A 10,093-nucleotide genomic window follows, 5' to 3' on the forward strand; every position below is an offset into this window, starting at 1 on the left:
GTACATTTGCACACAGTTCTGTAAACTGACGCCCTTTTGCAACACGAGCAGTTTCCTTTCTGTCCATAGCGACTCGTCATTTCACGTTTATAATTCTGTTTGCGCTTTGTCTTGACTGGTTCCTCCACTTACTGTCTGCTGTTTTCTCCAAATAAGTGGGTTGGGGTTATCGAGTCTGGGTTTATTTGCTTGCTGGATATCCTGCAAAAATTTCGACTGCCTTTTTTTATGCTTGATTTTTAAATCATTACCACATAAGTGTATCAAGTAAACCCGCCCTACGCCTTACATTTACACAGTGTGTCAAATATGTTTCAGTTAAAAACGGAGATAATAGATAGCATGGAGGTGACCGATCATAGATAGCATGGAGGTGACCGATCGCATGAGAGCTGAGTGTGTTGAAGCGCTTGGCTCGGTGCCCACATCTTGAAGGCTTGATAAACACGAGTAGCTACGGTAACTTCGGCAGAGTCAACAATACGGACACGGCAACGTGGTTCTCGTCAACGGGACTTTAGACAAAGCGAACACATTGTGAGGGACCAGACTTGCCAGCGGAGGGCGCAGACAGCGTTGAGCCCACAGGGACTCCGGCTCCTTGCGAGTCAGGTAGAGAGAAGTCTGGCGCAGAGCTTCAAGCCGCGCGGGGCCCGAGGGGAAGCGACACATAAACGCCCTTCTGTCGTCTTCGTGTGTCTTTGTTTTCTTCCTTCTCGTGTCGTTTTTGGGCTTCTGTGGATTGATGTCAGTGACTGGGAGGGCTCTGAAGTTCTGTCCCCTTTGCAAACTATGCACTTGGCCGTGGGTTTCCTGGATGCTGGCAGAAGACGGGGCTCCCAGAAAAGAGACGAGGGCCATTTATTAAGGCAACACCAGTACGTTCACGGGGTCATTTTTGTCACCAGACACCATGCCCATCTGTAGGTCTTCTTTGGAGGAATATATTTGCCCCATTTTTAAAAAATTTTTTTGACGTTTATGTATTTTGAGAGAGAAACAGTGTGAGTGGGAAAGGGGCAGAGAGAGGGAGACACAGAATCGAAGCAGTCTTCTGCCCATTTTGTAATTGCATTATTTGTTTTTTTGAGTGTTCAATTGTGTAAGTTCTTTGCATATTTTAGATACTAACCCTTTATCTGCTGTGTCTTTTACAAATATCTTTTCCCACTCATAGGTTGTCTTTTAGTTTTGTTGATTGTTTCCTTCACTTTGCAAGAGGTTTTTATTTTGATGTAGTCCCAGGAGTTTATTTTTCCTTTTGTTTCCCTTGCCTCAGGAGACGCGTCTAGAAAAAAGCTGCTGCGGCCAGTGTCAGAGAGATTACTACCTGTGCAATTTTCTAGGACTCTTACGGTGCCAGGTCTTTAACCCATTTTGAGTGTAGTTTTGAGTCTGGTGTAAGAAAGGGGTCCGTTTCATTCTTTTGCATTTGCCCTCCGGTTTTCCCAACACCATTTGTTGAAGAGACTGTCTTTTTCCCATTGCATAGTTTTGCCTCCTTTGTCGTAATTGGCCATGTAACCATGGGTTTATTTCTGGGTTTTCTGTCCTGTTCCATTGATCTGTGGGGCTGTTCTCGTCCCAGTCCCATACTGTCTTGATGACGGCAGCTTGAAGTCTGGAATCGTGATGCCTCCAGCTTTGCTTTTTCTTTTTTTTTTAATTTTTTTTTTTTTTTTTAACGTTTGTTTTTTGAGACAGAGAGAGACAGAGCATGAACGGGGGAGGGACAGAGAGAGAGGGAGACACAGAATCGGAAGCAGGCTCCAGGCTCTGAGCCATCAGCCCAGAGCCCGGCACGGGGCTCGAACTCACGGACCGTGAGATCGTGACCTGAGCTGAAGTCGGAGGCTTAACCAACTGAGCCACCCAGGCGCCCCTGCTTTGATTTTTCAAGATCGCTTTGGCTATTCAGATCTTTTGTAGTTCCCTACACATTGTAGGATTGTTTGTTCTAGCTCTGTGAAAAATGCTGTTGGGATTTTGATAGGGATTGCATTAAATGTATAGATTCCTCAAGGAAGTATAGACATTTTAACAATATTTATTCTAATTCATGAGTGAGGTATGCCTTTCCATCTCTTTGTGTTATTTTTATTTCATCAGTGTTTTCTAGTTTTCAGAGTTATAGGTCTTTCTCCCCTTTGGTTAAGTTTATTCCTAGGTTTTGTTTTTTTTTTTTTTTTTATTACTTTTGGTGCAATTATAAATGGATTTTTTTTTAAGTAGGCTCCATGGCCAGTATGGGGCTTGAACTCATGACCCTGAGATCAAGAGTCTCATGTTTTACCAACAGAGTCGGCCAGGATTGTTTTCTTAATTTCTCTTTGTGCTGCTTCATTATTAGTGTATAGGAACGCAATATGCTTTTGTATCCTTCAACCGTACTGAGTTCAGTTATCCATTCTAGTACTTTTTTGGTGGAGTCTTTAGGGTTTTCTGTATATAGTATCCTGTCATCTGCAGGTAGTGGGAGTTTTACTTCCTACTTACCAATTCGGATGCCTTTTATTTCCATTTGTTTGCTGGGGCTAGGACTTCCATTACTACGTTGAGTAACAGCAGTGAGAGTGGACATCCCTGCCTCATTCCTGACCTGGGGGGAAAAGCTCTCACTTTCCCCCGTTGAGTATGATGTTACAGCTGTGGGTTTTTCACACATGGTCTTTATGATATTGAGGAATGTTCCCTCTGAACCCGTTTTAAGGGTTTTTGTCATGAATGGATGTTGTTCTTTGTCAAATGCTTCGTATGCATCTACTGAAATGATCACGTGGTTTTTATCCTTTTTATAAGATGTGATGTCTCACGTGGATTGAACCACCGCCTGCACATCCCAGGGATAAATCCCACCTGATTGCGCTGAAGGATTTTTTTAATGTATTGTTGGATTTGGTTTCCTAGTATTTTATTGAGGATGTTTTAGTGTATGTTCAGCAGAAATACTGGCCTGTGGCTCTCTTTTTTGGTGGTGTCTTCATCTAGTTTTGGTATCAGGGTAACGCTGGCCTTGTAGAATGAATTTGGAAGTTTTCCATCCTTTTTTTTTTTTTTTTTTTTTTTTTGGAACAGTTTGAGAAGAATGGGTATTAACTCTTCTTTAAACGCTTGCTAGAATTCACCTGTGAAGCCATCTGGCCCTGGACTTTTATTTTTTGTGGGTTTTTTGATTACCGATTTAGTTTCTTTGCTGGAAATTGGTCTGTTCAAATTTTCTTTTTCTACCTGCTTCGGTTTTAGTTTATATGTTTCTAGGAATTTATCCATTTCTTCTTGGTTGTCCAGTTTGTTGGCATATAATTTTTCATAACATGTCTTACAATTGTTTCTATTTCTGTGCTGTTGGCGGTTATTTCTCCTCTGATATTTGTGATTTTGATTTTTTTTTCTTTTTTAATGAGTCTGGCTAGAGGTTTATCAATGTTGTTGATTTCTTCAAAGAACCAGCTCCTGGTTTCATTGATCTGTCCTGTTGGGTTTTGTAAGTTTCTATATCATTTATTTTTGCTCTAATCTTTACTATTTCCTTCCTTCTGGTTTGGGGTTTTGTTTATTCTTCTTTTTATATACCTCTTTTAGGTGTAAGGCTAGGTGGTTTATTTGAGATAGTCCTCTGTTGCGCCAAATTTCCCTCTTAGAACAGCTTTTGCTGTATCCCAGAGGTTTTAGAGCTTTGTGCTTTCATTTTCATTTGTTTCTATGTAATTTTTTATTTCTTTGATTTGTTGGTTGACCCACTCATTGTTCAGTAACATGTTATTTAATCTCCATGTGTTTGTGGTCTTTCCAGATTTTTTCTTGTGGTTGATCTCTCGTTTCATAGCGTCGTGGTCAGAAAGGACGCACAGTGTGACTTCGAACTCTTTGAATTTGTTGAGACTTGCTTTGTCACCTAATATGCGATCTGTTCAGGAGGATGTTCTATGTGCGCTTGAAAAGAATGTGTATTCTACTGTTGTAGGATAGAATGTTCTGAATATGTCTGTTAGACCCATCTGGTTCGGTGTGTCATTCAAAGCCACCGTTTCCTTGATTCTGTTTGGATAATCTGTCCATTGACGTAAGTGAGGTGATAAAGTCCCCTATTATTATCAGTTTCTTTTTGTTATTAACTGTTTTGTGTATTTGGTTGCTCCCATTTGGGGTGCATAACTATTTGCTATCGTTATGTGTTGGATTGTCCTCTTGTTTTTCATGTTCATTTATTTATTTTGAGAGAAAGAAGGGAGCATGGGTGGGGGAGGGGCAGAGAGAGACAGACTCCCAAGCAGGCTGTCCTCACGGAGCCCAACATGGGGCTCAGTCCCAGGAACCGTGTATCACGACCTGAGCCAAGATCAGGAGTCAGACACTCAACCGACTGAGCCACCCAAGCAGCCCCGTCTCCTTTATTACCACATAGTGTCCTTCTATGTCTCTTGTTACATTCTGTGTTAAAGCCTGTGTTGTCTTGTAGAAGCATTTCTGCCCTGGCTTTCTCTTAACACTCATCTCTTTCAAGTCTTTCTCCGTCTACTCGCTTTCAGTCTTCAGGTGTCCTTACGTCTGAGAGGAGTCTCTTGTACGTAGCATATGGATAGGTCTTGTTTTTTTATTCACTCTGTCACCCTGTGCCTTTTCGGTGGAGTGTTTAGTCCACTTGCATTCAAGTAATTATTGATAGATATGTATTTATTGCCACTTCGATACTTGTTACGAAGTTTTTCTGTGATACTTTCTTCTCTTGCTTTCTTTCATGATTTGTTGGCTTTCTTCAGTGATTCACTTGGGTTTTTTATTCTCTGCGTATCTGTTACTGGTTCTTGATTTGTGGTTCCCATTGGCTTCGTATACAACATCTTTTGCGTACAGCAGTCTATGTTAAGTTGATGGTCGCTTAAGTTTGAGCCCTTTCTGCTCATTTCCCCACCGCCCCAGATTTGAGGCATATGGTGTCACACTTTACGTCCTCTTATTTTGGGACTCCCTTGACTGAGTTGTACAGATATACTTATTTTTAGTGCTTCTGTGTTTCTTACTTTTCATACTCTTACTTATGGTCTTTTTCCACTCAAAGGGTCGCCTTTAATGTTTCCCGCAGGGCTGCTTCAGTGGCCATGAGCCCTTCAGTTTTTGTTTGCCTGGCAAGGTCTTCATCTCTCCTTCTGTTACATGCAGGGGCCGTGCTAATCTTCTCTGTGGTGTCCTGACTTTAGTACATGTGCTCCCAAAGCAAGCGCCGTTCTGAACGACGGCCTTGCGGGATGGAGAATTCCCGGCTGCACATTTTCCCCTTCGGCACTTTGTATCGTGCCGCTCCCTTCTGGCTGGGATTTCTGCCGAAAAGTCCACCAGTAGCCTTACGGGGTTTCCCTCGTGTGTCACTGTCGTCTTTTCTCTCGTGGCTTGTAACATGTCTCCTTTGTTGCTACCTTTTGCGTGGACCTCCTTGGGTTGATTTTGTTGGGAGCTCCGTGCGCCTCTTGGGAGGGATTTTTGTTTCCTTCCCCAAATTAGGGAAGTTTTCAGCTACTTCTTCTTCAGGTAAATCTTCTGCCTTTTCTCTCTCCTCTCCTTCTGGGATCCCTGCAGTGCGAATGTTAGGATTCTTAACGGAGTCCCTGAGTTCCCTAAGTGCCCCCCCCATTTTGCACTTTCTCTTACTTGCTCAGCCTGATACTTTCCGTCACCCCGTCCTCCGCGTCGCTAACTCGCCCCTCGGCTTCCTCTAACCCGTTTATTCCATCTAGTGTGTTTTGTATTTCATGTATCGTGTTCTTCATCTCCGGTTGGTTTTTCTCTCTGTGCCGAGGGTCTCCCTGATGTCCTCCACTCTTGCCTCACGTCCAGCGAGTATCTTCGTGATCGCTGAATTCTCTGGAAAGCACCGCCGGCCTCCAGCTTTCACTTGGGTCTCTTGCCGCAGCTCTGCCCTTTCATTTGGGACATACCCTTCCCCTCGCTTTGCCTCACTGTGCGTGTGGGTGTGCGCGTGCGCGTTGGGAAAGTCTGCTACGTCTCTCGCTCTTGAAAGTGGCAGGCAGGTGGCACACTTTTGATGAAAGGCACTGATCTCTTCCACAGAGGAAGCGCAGCTGCTGTGGAGACCCGGCCGGCCGGGGCCACCCTGCAAAGCACCCACGGGCCGTGTGCACACCCATCCTGTTGCGCGGGGGGAGGGGGATTGCGGTGTTAACACGGTGGGTGCTTCCTCCCGGGGAAGTCGGGCCACACTGTTGGCAAGCCGGTCTCCGGGGCGAGGGGACCCGCGACACCAGGACTGGGGCAGGGCAAGGTGTAAGGGTAGGTAGTGAGTGCGGGTGTCCTGGTGCGGGCGGGGGAGGGAGACGGCGCCTGCCCCCTCCTCTGCTCCTGGAGAAGTCCCTCGGGAACACGCTCTCCCTCCCTCACGCCCCAGGCTTCTTTCAGGACGCTGCTTCTAATCTGGATCTCCGGGCTGTTTGCTGTGCTGTCCCTTACAGGCAGGGACCCAGCTCTCCGTCACCCCATCACCCTCCTCTCCCAGAGCCTAAGCCCAAGCCCGCTGGTCTTCAGAGTTCCAGGCTTCAAGTCCTGCTGCTTGTAAGAACTCACAAAATTCGGCCCCTCTGATTTTCAGAGCCACTCTGGGGATTTGTCTTCCCGGCTGGGCTCCCTGCTGTGATCACCTTCTTCTCACCCGTCTCTGTGCCCGTGGGGGCTTAGCTCCTGCCTCCTCTCTGCCCTCCTGCCCTCTCCTCTCTCCCGTGTGGCCTCCTGCCTTCACCCCTGGTGTTTATTCTTCGGGCTTCGGATCGCCCTCTGGGTTGTCAGCAGTAACGTGCGTGTTTTCTAGGATCCGCGGCGGGAGACGAGCGTCGGTCCTCCTCTGCCGCCTCCCTGAAAACCGTCATTTATTTTTACTTAATGTTATGCTAGGATTCACATTTAAGACTTTTTAATAAGACTCGTACATTAACTTCATTTCTGACATAAACGTGTTGACGTTCCATCGTGTCCTAAATGGGATTCGCTTTTACAAAAAGTAACGGTCAGTGATGGCGATCAGAGCTTTCCTGCCTAACCCATCGGGCAGCAGTCTGTGTGGCTGTACGTTTACTGGTTTTGTCACCTGACCTGACTCAGTAATTCTGTCAAAGCAGATTGGAGACATAAAAACAGCCGAGAAGTATTTTCAAGATGTGGAGAAAGTGACGCAGAAGTTGGACGGACCACAAGGCAAAATAATGGTTTTAATGAACAGGTAAAGCTCTCAAAACTACGTTTTCTCAAATGTCCCAGGAGTTCAAGGCTCCGCTTCCTGAGGCCCTCTAGAGAACGTTCCTTATTCCTGTCCCCTTCCCAGCACTGAAACGGCAGTTAGTCAAGCGACAGGTTTTAAGATTTCTCCCGTTTTTCAAAGTACTGTTCATATTGCCCCCGTTTTCAACATCAATTTGCATAACTGCTCGTTGTTCTCGGTCCCCTGGCTACTTGAATACCTGTGTTTTGGTGTCTTCACAAACCTGTGCGTGCATCTGGGGAGCCCCCTCCTCCCCTGCTTCTCCCCTGTTCCCAGTTAACTGCCTTACCTGTCGTTCACGTTCCAGAGCCTTCCTTCACCTCGGTCAGAATAACTTTGCAGAAGCCCACAGGTTCTTCACAGAAATCCTAAGGATTGAGCCGACAAATGCAGTGGTAAGATCCTAGAGGACACAGGAGCTCGCGGCTCTGGGCCCGTCCTGAGCCGTCGGCCGGTGTCACGGTGGTTGGGAGAGGGTTTCGGGGGCCACCGGCTGGTGGCCGTGTCCGATCCCGTGCACGTGTCCCTCCCGTCCAGGCCAACAACAACGCCGCCGTGTGTCTGCTCTACCTGGGCAGACTCAAGGACTCCCTGCGGCAGCTGGAGGCCATGGTCCAGCAGGACCCCACGCACTACCTGCACGAGAGCGTGCTCTTCAACCTGACCACCATGTACGAGCTGGAGTCCTCCCGCAGCGCGCAGAAGAAGCAGGCTCTGCTCGAGGCCGTCGCCAGCAAAGAAGGGGACAGCTTCAACACACAGTGCCTCAAGCTGGCGTAGGACGCTCGCCTTCTGGGGCCACGGGGCCCCTGTGCAGCACGTCCGCCGGAGCGGATACCCTGACCTGACCGTTGGCTCCGAGGACACCCCTTTCCCCGGGGGCGGGTCGTCTTCACCCAGAGCCACGGCCGGGCCCAGACTCGGCGGTTTGTTAGACTCCAGGCGGCCCGGTGCCCGCGACTCTGCCACGGTTCACGAACGTGGTGTCCGGGAGGCGGGGTCCGTGTGAGGCACCGCGTCCCTTTTATTCCCGGGAGCTGACCTGCTTCCGCTCTTCATTCTGACTGTCCGCAGAGGAACGCTGACCAACCACCCATTCTCTGTAAATCCTCCAGTCCAGGTGAGCATAAAGGCAGAGAAATACCAAACACACGGCCTTCTCTCTCGTTCCCTCCTTTGCGGCCCAAAGTAAACACGTCACTTGTCCCCATCTGATTCATTTTCAGCCAACGCCACACACCTTGGACAGGCCTGGCGGTGGGTGAAAGAAACCACCGTCTCTCTTCAGTGTTTTGTACGTCACAGGGAGCGGGACACGGGAGCTTCTGACGCGTAACGCAAGCAGGGGAGAGCACTCGTGCGTACAGGTGGGCGGGCCGGGACGTGTGTCCTTGCGTGGTCTTTCGTCCTGAGGGTCGGGACACGTGTGCAGTATTTACACAGTATCGGGGAGGGAGTTTTCTCCTCTACCCTTCTAGGTTCTTCGGTTGGTCTAATAAACTGACACGAGACAGGTTAACGGGAGACAAGTCTGATCACGTACATACAGGGGCCCCATAAGAATGTGAGACCCCAGGACGAGCCCGGCAGCGGAGGCTTCTGCCGTCCCGAGCGGAGGAAGGGGTGGAGGCCCGGGGCTTCACGGGACCGTAACGACAACGGATCTGCGGTCATGAGATGTTTGCCCTGCTGTGTGGATGGGTCATTCAGATAAAAGTTCATAGCCGGTAACAGCTCCCGCCAGGGGCTAGGCCTCCTGTCCGAACCCTTGCAAGAAGCGAGAGGCAAGTTTTTTCTTAAATCTGCTGCATCCTGACGGTCTTTAGCTCAATTTAATCCACGTGCCAGAGCAGCGTATCTGGGGGTCGCATATCCTCTCCCAGCCTTGGTCCCACCTCTGAAACTTCTGGGCTGATGGACCGCTCCGGCTCACTGAGCCAGCCTCCCAGTCCCGACGACGGGGTCGTCCGGTTAAGCAGCCGGCTCCGTTTCAGGAGGCTCCCGAGTTAGGTCTGGGGCAAGTCATCAGATATTTAATAAGAGGCATTTCTGGGGAGACAAAAGAAAAACGAAGGTTAATTTGGGGAGCAGATCCGGTCTCGGTGAGTTCCGGAGGCAGCCAGCCGCACAGACGTCCAGATGCCCGGCTTGTGGCATCTTCGGTGGGGTGAAGCAGACAGCGGAAACGAGACACACGGGCCTGGCCTGCAGGGAGGCCGTCTGGCGAGCTCTCCGAGTGGCCCGCACGGCAGCAGGCACGGCAGTTGTCCACACGTGAGCTGTTGCGGTTTGTCTGAACTTTACGTGACGGTGTCCGGCTGTAACTTGCACGGCTTCAGGGAAAGGGCAGTTCCGGTTCTCAACGATTCCGAGTCAGAAGGACTGGTGGCGGGGAGGGGGTGAACTGGAAATGCCAGTTTGGAGAGTTGCAGCCAAATAGAGGAAGAAAATAGAAGAACTCGGGATCTAGTCCAGTTTACAGGTAAAAACAAAACCTCACGGGCCGTTAACGGCACTAGAATCTGCTGTCCACGAAGGCGTATTACTGAAACAATTTCTCTCTACAGTCACCCCCACATTCACAGCAAGACTAACTCTGTTTTCACAGTTTCAGTACCTTGGCCTTGTTATTTACATAACTGCAGAAGAAGAGTGCTCACCATACAGACTTTTAAGTCTGCTTTGCTCAGACTTTCCATAAGGAGTCTCCCGTGAACTTTGAAAGACTCTCCAGGCTGAGAAGCCGCGCTAAGGAGCCATCATCAGACTTTGCCTGCAATACATACAGATTTGGGTGAATTCCTCTCTTCTCAAGGTTCCAAACATTTC

At 48.5% G+C, this 10,093-nt stretch overlaps 1 protein-coding gene across 2 annotated transcripts in view; it reads left to right on the forward strand.

Moving 5' to 3' along the window:
* TRAPPC12 (trafficking protein particle complex subunit 12) overlaps positions 1-8,416 on the forward strand; it is an 81,768-nt gene extending 73,352 nt beyond the window's left edge. Inside the window, exons 10-12 of one of the 2 annotated variants that reach the window (XM_078445055.2) lie at positions 7,125-7,225; positions 7,572-7,659; positions 7,802-8,416. In XM_078445055.2, the coding sequence (XP_078301181.2) occupies positions 7,125-7,225; positions 7,572-7,659; positions 7,802-8,044 (432 nt within the window). In that variant the 3' untranslated portion in view covers positions 8,045-8,416. Of the gene's footprint in view, positions 1-7,124; positions 7,226-7,571; positions 7,660-7,801 lie in introns of those variants that run through there. The other variant, XR_013554827.2, reaches the window with a different exon arrangement.
* Positions 8,417-10,093: the final 1,677 nt, after the last annotated feature.

Source organism: Panthera onca, chromosome A3 (assembly GCF_046562875.1).
Source record: "Panthera onca isolate mPanOnc1 chromosome A3, mPanOnc1 haplotype 2, whole genome shotgun sequence".
NCBI classification, from domain to species: domain Eukaryota; kingdom Metazoa; phylum Chordata; class Mammalia; order Carnivora; family Felidae; genus Panthera; species Panthera onca.